Genomic DNA, 26497 nt, shown 5'->3' on the forward strand with positions numbered 1-26497 from the left:
TACTTTCAGTTAAAAAAACTCGTTTTTTTATTTAATTTACGCTAAAAGACCAACTTAGATGTTTCTTCGTTCTCTGTATTATTAAGCTCTTTAGGACATTTCCCGTTTAAAAGCAAAGGCTTCTTAAAATTCACGTTTTAGGCCTAGAAAATAGTTGACTAGGCCTCCCCAATAGAAAACTCGGGCCTTATTTTTATATTATAAAAAAATGAGAAATAAAGTACGTCTTAATTAGATTCAACATACAGAGCCAGCTCGACAGCTTTGTTCGCTCAGAGCCCGATTTTACGTTAAAGACGGCAAAATAAGAAGACAAGACAGCTGAGTTTGAACCCGCATTATAGTTTTATTTAGTCTAAAAATGCTACAGCAGCTTACTAAGAGCTACAAATCTTTATTAGTGTAGACAATTACTTCCATACCCTTAATGTACCCTTAGCTCCATTTATTTAAGATAACATACATGTATTTCTAAATTTCCTAAAACGTAAAAGAATAACAATTCACATTGAGTTTAGGTAATCAAGGTTTTTTTTCTGTATGCAACAAGGACGCCTGGTTGACTCTCACTAAGGACATCTTGATGATGGGTAGTTTGACTGGTAGAATATCTACTTTAAATGTCACTTGGGACCCAAAGGATTTTGACTTTCCATGTCCCTCAATTTGTTTCTGTCTAAAGAGTATGGGTAACTTATAAGAATGGGAACCAACACAAGTGTCGACAAAATAAACACAGACGCCATCTAGCTTTTAGAGTTTCTTGGCATTTTCAGCGTAATAATGAGGGAAAATTAGAGTACTTAGAGTAATTGGCAAAAGTAATGTAGTAATGAGTTTCTGATCTCAGTTTCTTCAAAAAACACAATTGGGAAGTATGAAAAAGACCAGGAGACACCAAAGGTTAAATGGCGTTGATGATTTTTTTTTTACACTAGCGCCAGTTTCGACTCTTATAAGCTACTTATTCTCTTTGTTTAGTCTCGTATTACCCGTATTACTCTCATATCGTACATAAACGATAATAAATCATAGTTGCATATAACCAAATTCTAATCTTGTCAGTAGCGACAATAAAATCTAAACTGCAAACTCTCCAAAAAAAGAACAAATTCATTAACAAAGCACAAGTTATACAGAGACATCTAACCTGACAAAATTGTCTTAAACGACAAGGGGACTAGTTGCCCTCTGATTACTTTCTAACATCTCCTTAAGTTTCAAATTAATACCTTCAGCCACTTCTAAGATATTGCTCATATGCCCTTTTGACAACCAGTATGCAAATAGGATGTTTTTTCCAGCATCCCCCTCAATAACAAACTAAACAGGTTTAAACTACAGGTGTATAAAAACAAATTATAATCTTGACGGTAGCGAGAACAAAATCAAAACTGGAAATTATCAACAAAAAACTACAAGTTATTCATAGACACGTCAAACAGTGTATATCAAGCAAAACCAAACGAAACCTAACAAAATCAAACATTGTATATTTTCTAATGCCCCCACTTTCACATAAAGAAACACAACAATTTCCTTTCTTTGCGTATTTATTGCAAACACTTGGCCAATCCTCCCAACCCCAAAGACACTCCTAATAAGTTCTTTTGATTAAATTCAGAGTTTCTGATTGCTTGAGAATTTATTTCTGTTCCAAAAAGGGCTTGAATTTTTAATGAAAAAAGGAGAAATTATTCAAATTTAAAGTACATTTCATGGCAAGAATCATTCAAAGGGTCAATAAACTAACACAAACTTACAATTTAAAATAAATAATTCATCTATGCCAAATCTAAAGAATATCACAGATTATTTCCTGAGTGAAAAATATAGTAGTCAAAATTTTAATTAGACGCTAAGCGACCCAGTCCTTGGTGTTTATTAAAAAAAAAAAAAAAAAAAAAAAAAAAAAAAAAGATAAGCTCAACATTAAATGGAATCAGGTCGAGAAAAGCATCTCTAAAAATATAGGTTGAAGAATTACAGAATATAGAAAAGAGCCAGAGCACATCCAAGATTTTCCTTCGGGGAGGAGGGAGGTTACAATAAAAAAAACTTTACGAATCAAAAATTTGTTAGTACACACTTTTTGTTACGGACAAAAATTTAGGTGGGGGGGGGGGGAGAGGCTCAACCAGTGACACTCCTGGATACGGCCTTGGAGAAGGGTAACTTTTTCAAATGATGTCAATTCAAAATGAGAAAATGAGAAATTTATTATAAACTCTTACAATCCTGCTCAACTCTTTCAAGTTAAGTGCTTCTTTGAAATTATGAAAAAAATACATCTCAGAGTACCATAATATCTGATACAATATCTTTATTAGTTGAAACTCTGTTATTTTTCACCACAGGTAACAAATGGAGGAAGGAAGTCAGTTTTATTATAATATCTACAAATGGGTAGGGGGGATTGTCGGCTTTGTTATAATATCAACAAATGAACAGCTATTTAGCTGCTGAATAAATATTCACTGAAGATAGATAATATTTCAAATTTTGTTAAACTGATGAAGAGACTTTAAATTATACTTTGTAATCTGTTTTTAGAGTTTTAAATACCTCCCCATGCCCTTCCTCTACTTCTGTCCGAACTTTTGGAATAAGCTATTTGGACAAGAGTTTCTTTCAGGGGGCACTGTTTACAGCCCATCACAAAACCTTGCCACCTAACTAGGCCCACAATAGCAACGCCACTGATAAAGGCTTGATTACTTAAATCTTCCGAATAACCAAAACAGAGACTCTTCTAAAAATATACAAGCAGAGACAGAAGTATTCTTATTCTTACTGTGCCTCCACGTATTTATGTATACACTCATCTAGTGCTGTCAAGGTTCATATCACTCAGAAATTCTTCAAGGGAGCATGCATCATCTTCAATTATGACATCTTCTAAACTTAGATGGCTCTCACAGTTTCTTCTACCTTAAAAACAGCAGGATGTAAAAAAAAATGTAAAAATAAAAAAATATAAAAAAAATGTAAAAGATGAAAAAAGCTATACCACAAAACACTGGAAAAATAAATATCGTTCCTAATAAAAGCAATGGTGTCTAAATATTAGGACGAGACAGTCTTCAAAAGATTTTCAGCAGAAAAACTTAAAAAGGGAGTAAAGGATAAATCTTTAGTCCCCAACAAGATTTTTGAAAAACGTACCAAAATATTTGCCGTAGAAAAGAAATTAAAAAGGGTGAAAAAAGAATATTTTTCAGTGCTTTCATGAACAACACCAATACCTACAAACTTTGTTCTAAGTTCTTTATAATAGGAAATTTGATGTATCCTCACCCTCACTAAATATATTATGTAATGAAAAGGGAAAGCTTCATTAAAGACAAAAAAAGAATTTATCTTACTACCTAAATTATATTATTGAATTAAACGCTTTAAAGCTTTCAAAAAATCTACTGTAGATACGAAACGGAAAAAGGTGAAAAAAAAGAATATGGCTTTTAGCGCTTGTTCTGGTTATTTGACCACTACTTGCAAAGCCTTAATCAGAGCTATTCGAAACAGAAAATCGAATTTGTTCCTATCTTCAAGAAAATCAACACCAGCAGCCTTTTTTCAAAGACAGTGCCAAAGAAAAACTAAAAAAAAAATGAAGAAGGATACAAGAAAGAATGCAAAAAGGGGAATGGGAATGGCGAAAAAAATGCGAATGGCAAATGGGGAAACAGATTTAGAGCAAATTTTCAAAAAAAAAAGATAAAAGCTGATGCTTTCACTGCCAGTAGCATCCATTGAAGAGGAGGGGGAGGAAAAGTGGGCATGTTCAGTCGCTATAGTTTTGCTACCTACATTTTGAATAATACATATTTTTTGGTATCTTTTTTTCAATAATACCATTTTTGGTAACTTATTTTGGTACCTTTTTTTTCCTACCTTCATGCAGAGCCGCGTGAATTAAGGTGATTTTCACAAAAATCAGTTTTGAATTTTCCTTTAAACTTTTCTTCTTTGAAAGATCCATTACATCGTTCAAATTGCCGCTGAGGCTTGGTTCAAATGAACTTATTTCCTATAAGAAGGAATACACAGAAAAGTTCATCCTGAGCTACCGTACAGATAACTCTAGTCGTCTAAACTAGGCCAGGGTGAACTCATATTCAATAGTATAGCTTTTGAGTAGCCACCATAATTAAGGAAGTTGCTTAGCTTGGTTATGAAGAGAAAAGCTAGATTTTGAAGTAGTTTAGATATTTTAAGCTAAGGCTTTTTTTTCTTTCTTGACACCTTGAAAACAGAGGGTGCAAATTTAGGAAAGGAGGCAGGGTCCTCCTTCACCGCCCCCTTAGACAAAGAAAAACACACTTTCTATTTTTTTTTTTATATTTTCACTGAAGAAAATCGAAAAGCATCAAAATCGGCCCCTCCTGTAGATTTTAAAAATACATTTTGCTCCCCCTCTCTACATTTTCGTGAATTGACACCCCTGATTGAATAGTGTTGTGACGTCCCTTCTTCATTTTTGTTGTTGTTTGTTTTCACATTTAAGCAACAGACCGTCCAAAATATCGCTTTAAGTAAAACACAATATCGCTTTATATCGCTTATAGTAAAACACAAATAACACTAACCTTTCAGAGGGTTGAGCGGGTTATAAACGCTCTCTAAATTGTGGTACTCGTATTAGTAAACCTTTGGTGTGATAAATTTTTTGCGAGTGCTGTTGATGCTACGACACAAAAAAAACTGTTCAAAATACAAACCGTTTTCACCAACGCGCAGACAAGACTCCAGCTCACTTTTTAGAGAGGGCATCCCATTTGTATTTGATGTTATTCCTGTTTATTTTATTATAGAATTACAGTCAAATAGAAATGTACAAGGGAGAAAAAAAAAATCATCTTTTAGCCTTGAACAATAACTTGAAAAACAGACCAAATAAAGAATTCAGAAGATTTTTTTTTTTCATTTATGGCTTAAAGATTAACTATTACATGCATTGGGAGAGTAAAAACCTAACAAGAGAGATAAAACGACAAAATAAAGAATTAATGAGAATTACAGTGTAAAAAAAGAGAAAGTATAAAATATGTTTCGTAGTGTTTTCTGCTTTCTTTTAATCTTATTATCTTTTGTGCTCCTTATTTTTAGCGATTTACACTGTTGTTTTGCTTTTTATGGCTCTACAAAAAGTTTATATTCTTTATTGAATATTCTTCCTGGCAGTTACTTTTCATTCGTTATTATTCAAAGATAATCATAATATCCTGTCACTGCCTAGCTATTTCTTTTCTTTTGATTTTTCCCAATTACTGTGCCATATTCACATTTGACTCGCAATACACGCAAACTACGCCTACCATTGATAATTTCAGAGAGGTCCCGTTTTTCTTTTAGAAAAATTGCGGTCGCTGCAGGGAACAGATACGAGTATGCTTTTGATTTTGATTTGTCGTTTGAAAAACCTTCCTTTCGGATAGTTATTAGATATTTTACTTCTTTATTTTCTTCTTTTATTTTTTTAATTTTTGGGTCCTTTATTTCGCCATTTATCTCTTTAGTTCTTTTATCTATGTAAAACAAGCTTGTCTCTCAGCCACATATGTGTATATTTAGTATATTATGTATATGCTACTACCTACTACTACCACTACTACACATACTGAGAAAGTAAAAATCTAACAAGAACATTGAGCAAGACATTTCTTAATACAACTCTAGAAATAGAATTCAGCAGCTACTGTACCAGGTAGTTTTCCTTTGGACACAAAATCTTCGACATCTTTCTGAAAGGCTTGTTCATACTGCTTTTGTTTGGCTTTCAGCTGCTCCATTTGAGACAATTCATATTGTTTGACTTTGGATAAATGTTCCAGTTTTATGTCCTCTTTTAAATTGTCCAGGTCTTTGGATCGTCTTTCCCTGAAACATAAAAGTAAATTATACTAAATTCGTATTTACATTTAGGTTAACACTCGTAACAGAATCCAGAATAACCTCCCTATAGCCTCCAGAATAGAGAGAGAAAGAGAGAGAGAAAGAGAGAGAGAGAGAGAGAGAGAGAGAGAGAGGGAAAGAGAGAGATTCATGAGGAAAACAAAAGCCAAGAGCCCATATGGCACTTGTGACGAGGTCGGAACCTAAAATTAGACTCGGTCCCCAGTTTCCAAAATTTCTGTTTCCCCCTCCACCCCCTAATGTCCCATGATCCGATCGGAATGAAAAATGGAGCATCTGAAACATGGCATCTTTCTATACATCAAGTTTCATCAAGATCCGATCACCCATTCGTTAGATAAACATACCTCATTTTCACGATTTCCCCTCTCTCCAGCCCACCCAGATGGTCGAATCGGGGAAACTACTATTATAAATTCAATTTATGAATTTCCACGACACACCTACTAATTTTCATCGTCCTAGCATGTCCAGAAGTACCGAACTCGCCAAAGCACTATTCAATGAAGGAGGCGTAGGATTTTCTAGCATTACTATTAAAAAAACAATGAAAAAATAAACATGAAAAAGTTTTTTCAACTGAAAGTAAGGAGCAGCATTAAAACTTAAAACGAACAGAGATTATTACACATATGAAGGGTTCTTCTGACATTTTGTCCTTACAACAGTTTGTTACCACGAACTGTTCGAAATATTCGCTTTCTGTGTTTTCTTCAGTATTTTTATTTGGTCTTTAAAAACAACACTTTTGATCGTTTTCTTTCTTTATTAAATAAAAAAAACTAGTTTTTTAACTGAAAGTAAGGAGCGACATTAAAACATAAAACGAACAGAAATTACTCCGTGTATGAAAGGGACTGTTCCCTTTTGAACGCCCCGCTCTTTACGCTAAAGTTTTTTACTGTTTAATGAAGTAGAATTGAGAAAAAGAGTCAAACTTTAGCGTAAAGAGCGGGACGTTGAGGAGAGAACAGCCCCTTTCATACACGGAGTAATTTCTGTTCGTGTTAAGTTTTAATGTCGCTCCTTACTTTCAGTTAAAAAACTTTTTTTTTCTTTAATTGATATTAGTATTGATATTAGTATTTAATATAATTTTAGCCTTCATGCTTTGTATTTAATCTTATTTCATCCACCGTGTAATAGCTTAATACTATCCTGAGAGTTAGAAACTTTGACCGTTCACATACAGTAATGGTTATTTGGAAGTGTACAGACCTTTTCAGGGGGGTTTTTTGGTTGGGGAGGGGGTTTGAGGGAAGGGGGCTACCTAGGAGGATCTTCCCTTGGAGGAATAGGGCACGGAGGAAGGGAAATTCAATGAAGGAGGCGTAGGATTTTCTAGCATTACTATTAAAAAAACAATGAAAAAATAAACATGAAAAAGTTTTTTCAACTGAAAGTAAGGAGCAGCATTAAAACTTAAAACGAACAGAGATTATTACACATATGAAGGGTTCTTCTTACATTTTGTCCTTACTACAGTTTGTTACCACGAACTGTTTGATGTTATGGCAGGCCAATGTGGTTTAAGAAATTATCTTAATCATGTCACAAAACTACTAGCGGCAATTATCACTCTAGAAAGGCAATGTAGAGCGTTAGAATGAACAACTTTACCAAACACTCAAGAAAAATACCCGGTTAGAATCTCTCCATGTCACCTATACGAAACTCGGTAGCTACAAAATTTTTATCAAGGTGCTTATTACTCGATGCTGAAGTACAAATTTAGCAGATCTTCCAATGAAAAACAGGTCGTCCTCAAATCGGACAGGAAGAGGTCATAAGAAAGACTTCAAAGGAAATTTAAAAGAGTAAAGCTTTAAATAGATTGAGATGGAGAAAGAGCATAAGCAGCTGTGTTGGCCTCAGGTGGCTTGGGCCTGCAGTAAGTTGTTAGTAATAGTAGCAGTATTAGTAAATACACATTTTGAAAAGGCTCAATTCCTAAAAACAATTTCTTTTATTCCTTTAGTCACGGTGTTAGGTACTTAAAGGTATCTGATATGCTGCAATTTTTTTGCCTTGTACCTCAGCTTCGAGATTTTAAATATCTGTTGAACCTTCTTTTGAAGGAGTTAACAGAGGGATTTGCAGAAATAATATCCCCAGGAAAATCGTTCCAGATAGAAGTGCAACGCTGAATGAACCTCTTCTTCAAGCACTCGGTTCTTGGCGTGTCCTCCGTAAGATAATTGGACCGAGCTGCGTGCCTTCGCGTCTGCCTTGTCGGTTGGAAAAAGGGGAACTATACGAGAGAGCTCGTTCGAGGAAGGCGAATTTATGTACTTGTAGAAAACAGCCATCAACACTACATCAAGCCTTTCATTTAGAGCCTGGAGCGAGTCATGTGTAGAGGCGTAACCCGCCCTATTTGCCCATTTTGAAGTAAATATTACAATACTATTTGATGCATACGAAAATACCACATAAAAGAATAAGCTTCCTTGAGCACTGAGTACGCCACTACTGAATGTACCCTATAGACAAGTGTGTATTCTCCAGATGAGCCCTTGTGTTGGGTTGTCGCCTCTGAATTATTTGTCTTTTTTATTATTTTTTTAATATTTGGTATATGACGACTTATACTTACTTACGACACGACTGCCTGTCCATGGATTATTCTTTACGGTTGATTGTGTATGGCTATACTGTTTGACCTATGGGATGATTAGGGTTAAGGCCTCATTCAAGTACTGATCCGTGTTAATTACTAAAGTAGGAAAACAGTTTTCCTTTCTCCTTCTGTCTTTCTTTTTTTTCTCATTTTTTTAAGGTGTACGTTCATTTCTGTGTTTGTGCTGTTTCATTGGTGATTTCTGTTTTTTCATTATAGCAATGACGGTGAAAATTATTATATCAAACAGACAATACCTATGAATTATGAATTGCACTTTCGCATCAAGTATTTTCTTTTCTGTTTCCTGCTCTTCAATCAAGTCTTCAAGTTCCATCATGTTTTCTTCCACTTCTTCTACCAAATTTCTAATATTGGCTGAAATAATAAATTCATCATATTTAAAATTTTTGTTTTCATGAATATTATTTAAGGTCCGTACAGATACATTATAATTGTTTTTCAACAGTGACTCAAGACAGAAAGCAATCTTTTTAAAGAGTCGATACTCAATGATTGTTGACACATAAAGATCTGTATTTTAGTCAACTCCTAAGATGGTTAGCATATGGATATATTTTTGGTTATGTACTTTTTACATATGAATAATCACAGTAGTTAATTGAATGGTGGGGGCTCAGTGAAGCGAATCTCTTCTATTTACCCATTACATTACTTTGTCTTATTACAAATACACCATAAAAGAGCTATTACATCATTATAAACCTTTCCCTAGAACTCTTAATTTCCTTTCGAATGCACCCTCTCCCAATATTCTAGGACCATTATTTCGATACAATCACCCCTGAAAAAAAAACACGCATCCGTGATCTTTCTTCTGGCAAAAATAGTAAAATTCCACATTTTTACAGATATGAGCTTGAAACTTCTACAATAGGGTTCTCTGGTACGCTGAATCTGATAGTGTGCTTTTGATTAAGATTCCTTGTATTTTAGGAGGCGTTTTGCCCTGTTTCAAAAATTAGGCAAATTTTATCAGGCTCGTAACTTTTGGACGGTAACACTAAACTTGATGAATCTTATACATTTGGAATTAGCATAAGAAGCTGATTCTTTTGATGAATCTATTGATATTAATATTACGTTTTTGAAAGTTTCGGTTACTATTGAGCTGAGTCGCTCCTTACTTACAGTTTGTTACCACGAAGTGTTTGATACTGTATTGGTTATAACTAGATTGTTGCACCTACAAAATTGCAGCAGTCTATGACCGTTGTTATTTTCCCACCCTATCCCTCAGCTAGGATAACATCTATTCCGATCTCTACCTACCTGTGCAATAATATCCCTCTTCAAAAAACATAATAATGCAACAGACATTCCAGTAAACTTATTGACGAATCGTAAAGTTATTTGTGAGTTATGGAACATGAGATATGAACTTAAGATCGTGCACGTCTCTAATCAAAAGGGGATAGAACGGAATGATACTGTAAATTTGCTAAATAATAATGCAATAGATATTCCAATAAACATATTGACAAATCGTAAACTTATTTGCAAGTTATGGAGCAAGAGGAATAAATTTAAAATATGGGACGTCTTTAGTCACAAGAGAATAAAATGGAATGATAAGGCAGATTTGCTAGATAATAATACAAAAGAGATTCTAATAAACTTATTGACAAATCATGAATGATAAGGCAGGAATGAATTTGAGATCCTGGACGTCTTTAGTCACAGGGGAATATAACGAAATAATGCAACAGATATTCCAATAAACTTATTGACAAATCGTAAACTTATTTGCGAGTTATGGAGCAAGAGGAATAAATTTAAAATACGGGACGTCTTTAGTCACAAGGGAAAAAAATGGAATGATAAGGCAGATTTTCTAGATAATAATACAAAAGAGATTCTAATAAACTTATTGACAAATCATGAACTTATTTGCTTGTTATGGATTAAGAGGAATGAATTTAAGATCCTGCACGTCTTTAATCACAGGGGAATCAAATGGAATGATAAGGCAGATCTGCTAGCAAATAATGCAACAGATATTCCGATAAAGTTATTGACAAATCGTAAACTTGTTTGCGAGATATGGAGCAAGAGGAATTAAGAAGATCCTGCGCGTCTGTGGTCATAAGAGAATAAATAAAGAGCTAGATAATAATGCAACAGATATTCCAGTAAACTTATTGACAAATCGTAAACTTATTTGCGAGTTATGGAGCAAGAAAAATGAGCTTCAGATTCTGCACATCTCTAGTCACAAAGGAATAAAATGGAATAATACTGCAGATGTGCTAGATAATAATGCGGCAGATATTCCAATAAATTCATTGGAAAATCGTAAACTTATTTGCGAGTTATGGAGCAAGAGAAATAAACTTAAGAACCTGTAGGCCTCTAGTCACAAGAGAATAAAATGAAATGATATTGCTTAATTGCTATATAATAATGCAGCAGATATTCTTATGAACTTATTGACAAATCGTTAACGTATTGGCGAGTTATGGAGCAAGAGTTTTTTATTTGAAACGCGTTATGAGTTTTTGGTTACTATGGGCTCCAGTTTGCTCTTTACTAGGCTGCAGCTACAGCTGAAAAAAAAGAGGGACAGATCAGTGCTACACATGCAAATTTGTCTCACTTGACAGTAGTTTCCATAATTGGAAGAATTTTATGAATAGTTCAAGCAATGGGTTCAATTGTATGGTGAAGCAGAACACCATTCTAGGAGGATCCCCTATAAAAGGACAACTGCGAAAGGGCGGAGGATCCTCCCTGGAGCTTCCCTCTTGTTATCCAGCCTCAGGGACGGAGTTCAGGGCAAAGGTGTAGGACATATCGTAACACTAATTTCATCTTTCATCTCTCACCCCAGTCTCAGAAAGAATAGTCATCTTACAACTGAAGGAGGCTGCCGAGAATATCTTTCTCGTCCAAGTCTATGCCCCAGACTCCACCAGAAGTGAGGAAGAATGCGATGAATTTATTTCACACTACAAAGTGTCACTGACCAAATCCATAAGAAAGACGTATATTGCCATGGGGGTTTTAACGCTATAGTAGGTACAGATAACACCGGTCGGTCCGATATAATGGGGACTTATGTTCACGGAGAAATCAATGCGAAATGCGAACGATTAGTCGACTTCTGGCGAGAAAACGAGTTATTCGTAATGAGCACAATGTTCAAACACCGCCATCGACGTAAAGTGACCTGGAGATCCCCAGACGGTAAAACCGCGAACATGATTGATTATATGCTGATATTGAAGCGCTGGAAGTCCTCCAAACTAGACATAGTAGCAATAACTGGATTAAACTTCGACTCTGACGACACTCCCGATGTCGAGGTTTAAGCTAAGAATGAGAAAATTGCCAAAAGCAACAGAAATCCCAAGATTTCGGGGGAATCTGCTACGGGGTCTTAAAAAAGGCAGACCTACATTTCCACTCTAACTGAAAAACTTCGAGAGATCCTAGAAAATCATTATCATTGACCACAACTAATGAGATAGACTCTCTAATCAAGCAGTCCACATAAGCAATCATAGAGACAGCGAATAACATCCTCAGAGGAAAAACTCCCAATGAAAAACCATGTATCACAGATGAGATGATTGCACTATGCGAGGATAAGCGACTTTTTTGCGATCAATCCTACCGCCATTGCCAGGATATTTACAAGCTCCTCAAGAGAGAAGTAGAGCGAGAGATCAGAAAGGCACAGAATGGTACACGAGTTAAGCTGGAAAAAGAACCGCAAGTACCAGTGATCCTGGACAAACAAAGAAATGAGATTAGCAATTTAAAGATAGAACTTGAAAGATGGAAAGAGTACTTTAGCGATAAACTCAATCCACCAGTAGCTGCGGTTCCTGAAATACTATCCCGCTTCCCCAAGCCCGACCAACAACTCAGACCACCACCCCCACTCAAGTCAGAAACCAAGTCAGCAATCAAGTCACTCAATCAAGAAAAAGCCACTGGTCCAGACGGAGTCACGGCTGAACTCACTAGCCTTGTACTGGATGATGGAACTGATCTGTACCATTCCATTGTGTCTAAGTGTGGGAAAATGGCCATGTTCCCCATCAGTGGTACAAGGCTGCCATTGTACCCATTCGCAAAAGAGGTTCAAAGAAAGTTTGCGGAAACTATCATCCGATCATCCTCACGAGCCATCAGCCACGTATCCTTACAAAAGTCCTAAACCGACATATGCAAGCTACAACTGCCTTTGCCATTGAAGAATATCAGGCCGGCTTCCGCCCTGGGAGACCAAAAATTAATCAGATATTTGTTGTTTGACAACTCATGGAAAGATACTTTGTATTCAACCAAGAGCTCGACCGACTACTTGTTGATTTCCGTCAGGCATTTGACCTGATATGGCGCGAAGGATTCTGGCATATCCTCCTTTACTACGGAATTTCTTATGAGATAGCCCAAATAATCAAGAGTATGTACGACCAGTTCCGAGGTCAAGTAATAACCGCTGATGGAGCGTCAGAAGAGTTTACAACTTTGTCAGGAGCACTCCAGGGTTGAATCTTATCACCACATCTCTTCAACCTCTTTCTAAATGCTATTCTGTCACTGATGCAGTCGGAATATGACACAACACTAGGAGGGCTGCTAATAGACAATCTTGCCTATGCTGATGATAATGACACGCTAGCCAACTCAAGACAAGAACTGCAGGCTCAGACTAATAAACTACAATACCACAAAGTCATTTGGGATGAATATCAATGCCAGCAAGACCAAAGTCATGGTAACTACGGGACGTGAACTAGACAACCCGCCCATTGTCACCATAGGCGGGAGACGGGTTGAAACAATTAACCACTTGCTCTAACTTGGTAGTCAACTCTCCTCAGATGATTGCCATTGCTCTGACGTAAAACATCGACTTGCACTTGCTAGCTCTAGGTTCCAAAGACTAGCCAACCTCTGAAAAAGTAACCATCTATCCAACAAACTCAAAACCCACCTATTCAACAGTTTTGATAAACCCAATAGTTAATTATGAATGCAAAACATGGACTCTGAAAACCAAAGACGAAAGAAGACTACTAGCTTTCGAGATGAGATGCCTCCGTCACATTGCTAGAACCAAGTACACTGACCAAATCACCAATGTGGAAGTACGTCAGAGGCTCCAGTCCACTGAAACCATTCCCAGTAAAATAAAAGAACATCAACTACTCTGGTTTAGCCACGTCAAGCGAATAGAGCTGAGCCGCCTCCCGAAAATCATCCTTGAAGGATCCCTCCATGGCCTTCGTCCACGAGGCAGACCACGAAAACGATGGATGAAGGACTTCCACTTTGACAACGTCAAGATAGCCCAGTTATCATAGGTCGCATCAGATAGAGTCATGCACTGAGCCCTTACGCATGAGCTTGCAAGAGGAGTGACCTCAAAATGCCCCATGAGGACATTTGGGACCTAATAAGATAAGTAAGACTAAAAAGGAACAATCATATGTTGTTTTAGCTGAAAATAAGATTTATGTAAAACCTAATCACACCACAAACCTAAAATATAAATTGGTCAATAAAATAAAAACAAATAAACATAATATACATAAATATGTAAATAAAAATAATTAAATTAAATATATCCCAAGTATTAATTGTAAAATAATTTTGGTGAGAATTGCTGCAACCTGGATAAACAATGTATCAAGAAACAATAACCAGGCAGTGACACGTTGTGAATTTTGGCTGATTGGTTTGACTGAAAAGCAGATATATCCAAATTATAGTGAGAGAATTTCCCAATAAAGATTGCTTGGATTATCTTGCAGGGGCAGTCTGCACATCTAGTTGACTCTGTTTAGTTCAAAATTAAGTGAATAATTTTGTAAATTTACCTAAATTATTTACAACATTATCCACAGCAGTGACTATAAAACCCAAACTTTCAATTTGAGTGTTTAACATCTGGAAAGCACTCCTCCTCCTTTCACTCTTTCTTCGTATTTCTTCAATTCTTTCTTCTATATCCTAAAAAAAAAACTTATATAGACGGTATAGGAAGCATAAAATTGGTCACAAGGACCCCCCCCCCTTCCCTGGAACAATCATAGCCCAAAGTGCCCTTTTTACTAGCTATGAGATGGCCAAGTAATGGTAGCTCTGCCAAGCATAGGACAAAATTTGGTGATAGCAAAAATTTGGTGGTTATTCAAATGGTATGAAGTTCTTCTTTCCTACTTGACAAGTGTGTAGTGAGTATAAAGAAAAAATGGTACTGATTTCTGCTCGTCCATGTAAAAGCACTGTGACAATCTCATTAAAACTGTTTTAATAAAGATTGGAGTTGTAAAATGTACTTTGACTGACTTGACAGCTATTCAAGGATGTTAGTACAAACATGCAGTAAGTCTGGAAGTTCTACTGCTTTGAATATCAGAATTACTAATCAGAGAACAAAAGTTTGCATACCAAAGTAAGAGCTCCAGTTAGGCTATAAACTTATTTGTAGGTCAGAATAGCCTACACTAAGACCCATACTACTGCTTTCATTGTAGGTCTCTCTGTTACTTGCAGTCAACCTGTAATAGCTAAAATCCTAAATGTGCAATTTATGCTGGGTCATATATACCTACACTGGACTCCCTTTGTTGTTTATTTGCAAAATGGGGACAATATCTTCCATTCTTTAAGGTTTAAATGCTAATCCAGTAAAATACGTAAAATTTATGTAGGGTCCCATATATCTACATGAATAACCTTGCTGTTAATTTGCTATATGTGAAAATGTGGAAAAGGTCATCCGTATATTGAAACGTAAATGCTAGTCCAATAAGAAATGATTAATAGATCAATCTCTATAATTTTACTGAGCATGAATAGGTCAAAAGCTAGTGTTGAGCATTGGCAGTATTTAAATTTCTCACAAAGTTGCTCCATACACAATATACATCTATAAGTTTTTGAAGAACTATCTTTTGCATGTTTTTCAGGCCTTATGACATCCTCATTGCTAGTAAATGTTGAAGAGGCTTTAGGCACAATTAATATGGAGACTCTGACAGCATGGCTTCAGAGCACACTTGTGCATCAGGTTTTAGATAATTAGCAGCTCTACAAGTCTATTTGTTTGCCTGATAACAACTCAAAAAGTCAGCTCAAAAGAAATTAAAGAACTACACTTCTTAAAACAAAATTCAAAGTTGTAAAGCAATGAGACAGTTGGATAAACATATTACTTTAAATCACACCTGCCAGCAGTAAGTAAGCAGTAAGCCTCTGTAGATACCAGAAAGGTGAAGATAATAGCTCTGCTCATCAGGTACATTCTAGATTATGAGGCTTGGTTTGCTGCACCAATTTTTGCCAACTGCTGACTTGAAGGCTTTAGCACTGGAGGACAGAACAACATTCTAGCATTCTAGCTAGCAATGAGAAAGATAAAGAAGTTCTGGAGAAGGTAAAAGGATGTTTGACTCAGGCACATTATGACAAATGGAAAACAAAGCCTGATACCTTACAAGAAAACTCACAAGTTAGGATGAGGAATCATTAGCACCAGCATTGAAAACCAATCAAAAGAAATTTCGGAAATATGCCCCAATTTAAAAGCCGAGAAGACATTCAGGATCAGAAATCTCAGTTAACGAGAATGTCGGGAGCAGTTTTAGAGATATAGCCATAGCTCTGAACAAGCAGTTGAAGTCAGTTTTCACATGTCCAGATGATACCCCCTTACGAAAAAGCTTAGACCACAATAATGAAAAGCCAACACAAATTATTACTGTCGGATCTCTGGATGTGGAATCACAGTTCAAAAAACAGAATTCAAATAAATGTGTTGAGCCTGATAGTTCACCATTTGATTTTTCCAAGTTCAAGTTCAAGTTCTGTTTATTACTACATAAATACAATATAAAAAGCCAATTTGGCAGAGAGAGGGCTCGAGGCCAAATGGCAGACAATTAAATAAACTGTATGCTATAACTACATCAACATAAAATAATATCATAAATTAACCATAATCCATCCAGGTTCCAGATTCAAACCATCAGACTGAGTTGGGATTTACCGCTATAAACCACACATTTATTATTTATTTACTTTTTTTTTTTTTCATTTTACTTTAAACATTTTCTATGAGCATTGATTTTATTTTGTTTTTCAGCGTATTAATAGAAAATTCAAGTTTGATTACATTATGATAACTTTGCCATACCCTCAATATTGTGTTTCTCAATGAAAATCTTGATCTTTCTGAAATTATCAAGGGTTGCCGGGCTTTACAAGGATTACGCGTGTTATGGTCGTGATCGGAATTAGTTCCAGAAAATAGATCAGGTTCATAAAAATATTCAGGTAGGGAATTTGAATCATGTTTTTTCTTAAATAAAATAGAATGAAAAACAATAAAAGATTCAAGGGGCAAAATGTTCAAAAAAAGAGGAAGATTTTTAGTTGACGACTTATTAGGGCAAGAATCAGGAGATGGTACAAAAAGCTTAAGAATTCGGAGAGCTTTATTCTGCTGCCTTATCAATGGTAATGTATTCGATCAAAAAGTATTCAAATATACAAGAGGACAGTAATTTAAGTAAGAATGAATTAGCGAAAAATAAATACACCGCAGGGCATCATAAGGGAGAAAAGGTTTAAGAAGCCTGATCATACCGACGTTCCTTGCAACCTTTACCCTCAGGCAATTTATGTGCTCCTTCCAACTTAAATTCGAATCAACTATCACTCCTAGATACCGAAGATGGTGGACTCTGCTGATCGTAGTATCACATTTTTCAATTGTTAGGGAATTAAAAGTTGGCAATGCTTTTGAAATCCGAGAGAAAATCAGGAATTTGGTTTTAGATGTATTAATACATAAATTATTCGCTGCGAACCATTCAAGCAGATATGTAAAAACTTCTTTCATTTTTAAACGTAGTACAAGTTCAGTAGGACCACTAATATTGAGGGCTGTGTCATCCGCGAATAGAACCGTGAGGCCGAGATCTTTCATAGAATTATCAATATCGTTAATATAAATTAAAAATAAAAGGGGGCCAAGGATTGACCCTTGGGGAACTCCGACTTGTCCATCCAAAGAGATCAGTTCAGATCTCGTAGTATCAGCATCAACATATTGGCTTCTCTCAGACAGAAATGACATGATCAGGTTATTAGCAGGTCCTCGAATACCGCAATTCTCAAGCTTTCTCCGTAAAATCTTATGACAGATTGTATCGAATGCCTTTTTTATGTCAATAAATATAGATGCTGGAATTTCACCTCGATCAAGAGCATCATGAATATATTGCGTGACCGCTAGGATAGCTTGTTCCGTTGAATGGCTTTTCCGAAAACCGAACTGTGACTTACTAAAGTATTTGTGTTTTTCTAGGAAATTATTTACTCTCTTGTAAATGCACCGTTCAATAACTTTCTCAAACGCGAAAGGATTGAAATAGGTCTATAATTAGATGGGTCTTTAGGGTCTCCTCCTTTGTGCAGAACAATAACACGTGCAGATTTCAAACATGATGGGAACTTCCCGCTCCTGAGACAAATATTCACAATATGCACAAGGAGGTCAGCTACATTAGCAATAATTAGTTTTAACAGTCGGGTAGATGAACCGTCTATGCCTTCAGCTCCACCAGGTTTTAGAAGATTAACTATGTTTATCAGCTCTTCTTTTGAAGTCGGCGTTAAAAATAGCGAAGACAAAGAAGATGGAGGTAGGTAATCTTCAAACTTATTTCTTTGTTCAGAATTATTAGCAGCTACAGACTCCTTTACCGTACGTACACCAACATTGGCAAAATGCTTATTAAACACGTTTGCTATACCATGTCTATCAGACACCAGATCAGGACCATGATTTATAGATTCAGGAAATTTAGACATTTTTTTCTTTCCAATAATTCCATGGATAATCTCCCAAGATTTTTTGGGGGAACCCGAAGCTTCTGCAAAAAGTTTCGTATAATGTGACGCTTTTGCTGCACGGATCACTTTAGTTAAATTGTTTTTATATAATCTGAATTTTTCCTTGTTATCTTCACTTGGGTTCTCTATTCGGATTTTATAAATTTGATTTTTTATTTTAATTGATCGGACAATCCCTTTAGAGATCCAAGGTTTTCTTGGCTCTTGGCGTCTTGATTTACTTGTTTTCGCAGGACACGCACGATCAAAAGCCTTTTCAAATTCTTGTATAAAATAATTAGTTGCTTGATCAACATCCTGATTATCCAAACACGGACTACGGTTAATATTATTTAATTGGTTTCTAAGAGATTCAATCGATTCTGCATCAAGCTTTCGAGTTTTCCGTTCAGGATGTTCTACTTTTGGCCTATCAAGTGTAACTTCTGAAAGGATTAAAAAATGATCAGAATCATCATAAATAATCACATCACATGTTTTCAGATCCAGGTTGGTGAATAAGTTATCAATTAAAGACGCGGTAGTGTCTGTGACGCGAGTAGGGATACGGCATGCAGGAAGCATTCCAGTACTAAGGAATGAAGAAATAAATTCATTTGCTAAGCTAGAATTATTTTGAGCTTGTTTGAGTTTAGACGGAGCAAGGAGGTCGATGTTAAAATCCCCCATAAATAGTACTGGACAGTTTTGTCCCCCAAAGGACAAAACCTTTGAAATTAACAAAACCAAAAGTATTTCGACACCAAATAAGTCCCTCAAGATGGGTGAAATGCTGAGATTTTGCCTTTTCACACTAATGAAAGCAGGCGCAATATTGCCAACTATCATCCTATTAGAAATTCCTGAAGAGTCAGTACAATCCTCGGGGAATCTTAAATACCACAATTATGAAGCATTTAATTGACAACAAGTTTGCTCACAGAAAGGCAACATGGTTTTAAATATGGACACTTGGTCAAGAAAAATCTTACAGATGCATCTGATTATGTCACTGATTTGCAAGATTGCAGTATCCCAGTTGACACAATCCTCTTAGATACGTCTGTCAGCACTGATTGAAGGAAAAAATAACAGCTATGAGCATCCACAAGGAGGTTATGGGACAGGTGATGAAATTCCTCACTGGAAGAATGCAAAAAGTTAAGGTCTTTGGGGACAATAGGCAAGAATTCTTCAATACAAGAAGACCTAGTGTAATCTCACTTTAGGTCTAGAAGTAAAGGCTTTAATTAAAATCTAAAAATATAAGATGGTAAACATCAGGAGTAAAATCAAACGGCAGCAGAACCTTATGATTAGTAGTAATAACCCTGGACAATTAATTATCTATTCAGTAGCTAAGAGAAATTTAAGAATTGTTGTTGACAAGGAATTGAAATTCTACAAAAATGCACAAACAGCAGTTGCCAAAGCTTTCCAGACACTTGACATAATTAGGTGGGCAGTATATACACACAAAATAGAAATAAAACAAAAGGAAAATTTGCATTTAAACAAGAATCTTAGTGGAACTGCAATATATTGACTTTTACTACTATTTTTTCACAGACGAAGTTGTCTGTTATTTTATCTAAATTGTTAAAACTTACCTGCTTTTAATATATAATTGTTTCAATTTAAATTTAAGATATATTGTTCAAAACCTAGATCCTTTTCACTATGACTTCTTACACGTGGCTACATTTCTGCAAATTTAATTCTAACTGTCAGGTTTTTGTTTGTCTTGAAAATGCATCCAGATCAGTTCTAATGTTATCCAAGTAAGGAGTATGCAAAATATTATCTAAAATGATTAAAACATTAGGAGAAATCCTTAGTGTAATATCATGCATGTAGGTTATGCTAATGCCAGCTTGCTTTTGCTTATATATCAATGCTTGTGTGCTTGCAGTTGCTTTATTAGGCTTTTGTTATAGCTGCCTGGGTTCAGTAAATTAATAATCTGGTAGAATTCTACATGGTGTGAGAAGATGGAGACAAAAGCACCGAGTATCAATTGGGATTCAGCCTCCCTTGGTGATTAATGGAAATGCTTCAAACAACATGCCAAACTCATGTTTCTGGGACCCCTGTCAGGGAAGACACGGGAAAGCAAATGGGTTTACCGCCTAATCTGGGCTGGGGAAAAGGGGCATCAGATATTCAACAATTTACCCTTGCTGCATCGGAAACCAACAACATAGAGAGTTACCTGTGGAAATTTGTGAATATACTGCACCAAGCACAAACAGTGTTTTTTCTTGATACATATTCCAGAAATGTGACCAGTGTAAAGGAAGTACATCATAGAACTAAAAATACTGGTGAAAGCTTGTAACTATACAAGTGCTAACAAGAATGTCCAAGACAAAATAATAAGTGCCATCAGGGACCCAAAAATGAGAGAAAGACTTCTTCTAGAGGGTGATGCTCTAACACTTACATCAGCTGTTGACAAGTGCTGAACCTACCAAACAACCCAGACACACCTAAGAAAATTTGAACAGCAAGAACCCTGCCAAATAAAGATGGAGGTAGATGCTATCCACATATTCAAACATCCATTCCAAAAGTCTGAAGGTACAGCAACACCTAGGAAACCTAAGGAGTGTCCTGTAAAAGGCAAAACTGCTCAAAGTGTAAAAAGCTAAACCACTTTGCACATGTGTGCATAAGCAGCAAATCTGTCAATATAGTAACAGAGTTCAAGGATAGCAAGGTCTTGCATGACCTCAGCAAATCTATAGACTTCAAGTGGGCCAAGAAACATGAAAAAGCCCTGAGAAACATCAAAAACTCAACAGTCACAAATCTAGCATATTTTAACCACTCAAGCAAGTCCATCAATCTCACCATTGATGCATCATCAAACAGCTTAGGAGCATTTATCCCATCAAATGGTAACATATTTGCTTATACCTCATGTTCTCTAAGCAAAGCAGAACAGAAATACTCACAACTGGAGAAGGAGCTATACGCAATAGTTTTTGTTGCAAACACTTCTATCACTTCCTATACAGCAGGCATGTAAGAGCAACCACAGACCTCTGTCCACTTGAGACTATCCTTTGGAATCCACTTCAAACAGCCCCTGCTAGAGTGCAACAAATGATGCAGCAAATTCAACCTTATTATCTCAGTTTTGTTTACAGACCAGGGACAGAAATTGCAGTCACTGACACATTATCAAGACTACACAACCCTGATGTCAACAAGAAGCTCCATAGAGAGATTGAAGTATATGTCCACCAAGTTACACAAAGTCTTCCTGTAAGTGACAAAAGACTTGTTCTCTATACAGAGAAAAGATGAACAGTTGGCCCTCCTTAAGGAAGTCATCCAAAGCGGATGGCCTAACACCAGAAAGCAATGCACTACTGATCTCCTGACATACTGGAATTTTTAGCATGAACTGTCATATCAGAATGGCATCATTTTTAAGGGTGAAAGGGTAGTTATTCCCCTGAAGCTGCAATAAAAAGTTCTAAAGCAGCTCATGTCTCTCACCATAGCATAGAAAAATCAAAACAATGCATTAGGATGCTCATCTACTGGCAAACAATAAACAGAAACATTGAAGCTCTTATCAAAAACTGCCCCACCTGCCAATAAATTCAGCCACAATAACCAGAAAGAGCCTCACATCAACTCCCAGATTCCCTTACTTCCATGGCAGCGGGTGGCTTCTGATATCTTTGACTGGAATGAAGGGAAATATATTATAACAGTAAACTACCAGAGCCACTATCTCAAAGTTGACAAGCTAAGAAACCTAAAATCAAAGGAAATATTTTGCAAACTGAAAGCACACTTTACTCAGCATGGCATTCCTAGCACCATCATGTCAGACAATGGGACACAATACTCATTGTCTAAGTTTAAACAGTTTGTGGAAAACTGGGGGACAAGTCACAAGACATCTGGTCCTATATGTCCCCAATGCAATGGATTGGTAGAAAAGGCTATGCAAACATGCAAGAACATCTTCTCCAAAGCAACAGAGAGTGGGGATGAACCATATCCAAGTCTCCTGGAATACAGGAAAACATCTGTAGGCAGCTATGCCACTCCTGCTCAACTGCTCATGAGTCACTAACAACATTTAACCCTACCTTGCACACCATAATATTTGTGAAAGCAGCTTGTCCTAACTAATTCATATCTGCAGAAGCACAAAGAGGTCCAGTCAAGACAGAACCAATACTTCAACAAGCATACTATGCCTTAACCCACACTCCATGCAGGTGACACTGTGTGCTACCAGAAGCAACCTCAGAGTCAGTGGGGCACTGCAGACATCATAGTATCAGCAGGTTGCCCAAGATCATTCTGTATCACAACTGAAGATGGAACTAAACTACAAAGAAATAGAATGCACCTATCAAATGCATTACTCTTGACATGTGTACAGGACAGACAGCAGCACAGAGAACATGATATATTCATGACACCTACAAACAATCCAAAGTCTATCACACCCTATGCAAATGCACCACTGCTTACCACATCGTTCAGTATACCCTAATCCATCACCAGTACCCCTGATAGCCCAACCCCAATGAAGACAACCAAGTTGGAGGAAAAGTCAGTGACCAAAACCAGATATAGAAGGCAAACCAAGCCACCAAACAAGCAAAACCTGTGAGCTTCTGAAAGTGTGTAAATAGTACCCCAGTTTCTCTCAGTTCTGTGCTCAGTCAGCACTATAGTGGAGCCCATCATGCACATGTTATTGGCTATGAGTTGAATATATATTATAGACTGTCAAAAAGCAGGCCTGGCGCTTTCTCTGTGAGTTCTTTCATAATTAGTGATAATAAGTGACAGTACTCCAACACAGAAGAAGGAGTTTGTAACATTATGTATGTTAGTTATACTAATTCTGCCTCGCTTTGGCTTATATATTAATGTTTGTCTGCTTGCTTGCAGCTGCTTTATTGTGCTTTTGTTGTAAGTGCCTGGGTTCAATAAATAAAAGATCTGATAGAATTCTACACTTTGAAGACTCCAAGCTGTAATTTAAGGCATAACATTAAAATCTGGCTATTGGAAATTTTTTGCATATTACAAGGAAACAGTCGTACTATTACATTATTTTATTACAGTTTAACATATAGACTAGAGCAATATTTGGACCCATTAGCATGGGGGGTGGCAATTGGTATGATAGCAACCATTATATTTTTAACTATAACAATTCCTTCAAAAGAACCAGTTTATAATTCTAAAATTCTAGTTCAGTGACTTCTTGCTATCACAGAAAGGAGTTAGGTTAGGAAAATGAAAATTTAGGGGATGAGTCTACAGGCTAAAATAAATCCCAGGAAGGTATTTTGAAGTACAAACCTCCACTCCTTCTCCCTCTAGAGGGCCCTAAAATTGGCTTATATGACAGATCTATACCTATTGAAATTTTGACAAAACAACATTTTACCTCAATTTTCAGTTAACAATTGCTTTTTCTCAGCCTTCAGCCTTTTTTTTTTCAAAATTTAGGAAATGTATTTGCATATCTTTAAAACCTTATAAATTGGGACTGAGCAAAGTTGTGAAGCTAAAAACATTTTTTTTGTACTTCATTCAAGCAGAAGATCTCTTTTGCAAGGTTTCACTTTTATAACACACAAGTTTTTAAAGGTCATCAAATGTTAGGACCCTCTAGAGGGAGAGGGAGTGGAGGTAAATACTTAAAAATACCTTCCTGGGACATACTTTAGCCTGTAGACCTATCCCTGAAAGTTTCATTTTCCTAGCCTAACCCCTTTCTGAGATAGCAAGAAGTCACTAAACTAGAATTTTGCTGCAGTTTAAATTGCTGACATAGGAATAAGGTAAACATACCACTCAACAAATACAATAATTGCTTTACCTGGAAATTCAAATTTAAGCATTTACAGACACTCAAAGATGATAACTTCTTCTCAACTGCTAATATATTTCTATTAGCAGCACTCTTGTTTAAATCAGTGTTACTGTAGGCCTAAATTGATTTGACAGCACCAAAATTGAGAATCAGAAAATGCATGAAAAATATATAAACTGGGCTATATATTTGAAAATGAGAGTGGGGGATAAATTATACTGGAGTTGTAGTCAGAATGCTTTAACTATAATTATTTTGTAAGCAATTATTGAGCTCAGAAATTTCCTAACAATTAGGTTAGGAAAATGAAACTTTCAGGGGTGGGTCTACAGGCTAAAATATCTCCCTGGAAGGTATTTTGAAGTACCTACCTCTACTCCCTCTCTCTCTAAAAGGTCCTGACCTTTGATGACCTTTAAAAATATGTGTTATAAAAGTGAAACCTTGCAAAATAGATCTTCTGCTTGAATGGAGTACAACAAAATTGTTTTCAGCTTCAAAACTTTGCTCAATCCCAAATTATAAGGTTTTAAAGATATGCAAATACATTTTGAAAAAAAGGCTGAGAAAAAGCAATTGTTAACTGAAAATTAAGGTAAAATGTTGTTTTGTCAAAATTTCAATAGGTATAAACTGTCATGTAGGCAAATTTCAGGGTCCCCTAGAGGGAGAAGGAGTGGAGATGGGTACTTTAAAAGTTTAATTTATAGCAAACAGTATTACTGGCTTTTGTATAAAGTGAATATACCACTCAATGTCTTTTTTTATGCTCTTTACAAATATAATAATTGCTTTTACCAGAATTTCAGATTTAAGCACTTTTTGACCTCTTAAAAATAACCTAAATATGGGGTATAAAAAAGGCTAAGAAAATTGGTCTCAAACCTTAAATACTTTATAAGATTGATCTCAAACTTACTGTCTATTATAAATCCATTTTTTTAATGTTATATAATCCACAAGCACTGATTTTTCAATATTAATTTGGATAAATTAATTTTTCCAATGTTATGATGTTTCCTTCTTCCTTGTCATCAAATTTGAATAAAAGCATGAGTCAAAAATATGGTTAAATTTTTGGTCAAAAATATGAAAGCCAGCTATTACAAACGTCAGTTATACTGTTTACTATAAATTCAACTATATTAAATACAGCAATGGTTAGTTTACCTATTTAATATATGCTATGCTTTACCCTCACCCCCCTGATGTGCAAATATATAGCCCAAATTTGTTTCTAAACTATTACAGATTTACAATTTTAAATATCTTATTATTTTGTAAAAATAGACAGAAAACACATGCTTTAATTGAAATTTCAGTGACAAGGAAGAAGAAAATGCCACAACATTGGTAAAATTTATTTATCCAATTTAATTGTGGAAAATCAGTGCTTGTGGATAATATAACATTAAAAAAATGGATTTATAATGAAACGGCAAGTTTGAATCCAAACTTGGCAAACTTTATAACTCCAAAGTTATAAAGTTTGAGACCAATGTTTTAAGCCTTTTTTATACCCTATATTTAGGTCATTTTTGAGAGGTCAAAAAGTGCTTAAATCTGAATTTCCAGTAGAAGCGATTATTATATTTGTAAAGAGCATAAAAAAGGGCATTGAGTGGTATATTCATTTTATACAAAAGCCAGTAATACTGTTTGCTATAAATTTACCCTTTAAAATACCTTTCCAGGACATACTTTAGCCTGTAGACCCATCCCCAAAAGTTTCATTTCCCTAACCTAACCCATTTCCGAGATAGCAAGAAGTCACTCAACTAGAATTTTACAAAAAAGTTTTATCTGTTAAATAAAGTCCATTTGAAAAAAAAAACAAAGTTTAGTGTAGCCTACAGCCATAATTAGGCTAGCCCTAATGGTGGAAGGGATTAGAAGATGATTTTGAAAGCAGCAACTATTATGATTAGAAAAAGGGTTCAATGACGAAAACTGGTTTATATTTCTTTTTTCCTACCTGATTTATGCTCTATAAAAAACCCTAGGCCTAACCAGTAGCTGCACAAAAATTAAACAAGTACAAAGGAAGAATAGGAACTTCTTTGAAGAAAAGTTCAAAAATATTACTTTTGATTGCCTCCCAAGCTTTTTGGCTTCAGACACCATGCTATCCACATGGAATTTTTGTAGTTTTCTGAATTCATCCATCACGTTTCTTATATTTAATTATATTCATAGTTTTGCCATCTATGATCTTTATG

The 26497-nt window shown here is 35.8% G+C and overlaps 1 protein-coding gene across 2 annotated transcripts; it reads right to left on the minus strand.

Annotated features, from left to right (window-relative positions):
- Positions 1-1347: 1347 nt before the first annotated feature.
- Positions 1348-26478, minus strand: LOC136034394 (dysbindin-like). 2 transcript variants are annotated; one of them, XM_065715540.1, is made up of 5 exons: positions 26364-26478; positions 14392-14524; positions 8794-8914; positions 5705-5880; positions 1348-2931 (listed from the first exon to the last, which is right to left on the minus strand). In XM_065715540.1, exons 1-5 carry the CDS (start codon positions 26442-26444, stop codon positions 2822-2824), a joined length of 621 nt encoding a protein of 206 aa, XP_065571612.1. In that variant the 5' UTR covers positions 26445-26478; the 3' UTR covers positions 1348-2821. The 2 variants fall into 2 exon arrangements, with proteins under 2 accessions (XP_065571612.1, XP_065571613.1); XM_065715541.1 differs by having other exon boundaries at positions 2662-2927.
- Between the last annotated feature and the right edge of the window lie 19 nt (positions 26479-26497).

The sequence above is a fragment of the Artemia franciscana genome, chromosome 13 (genome assembly GCF_032884065.1).
Source record: "Artemia franciscana chromosome 13, ASM3288406v1, whole genome shotgun sequence".
Classification (NCBI taxonomy): Eukaryota; Metazoa; Arthropoda; class Branchiopoda; order Anostraca; family Artemiidae; genus Artemia; species Artemia franciscana.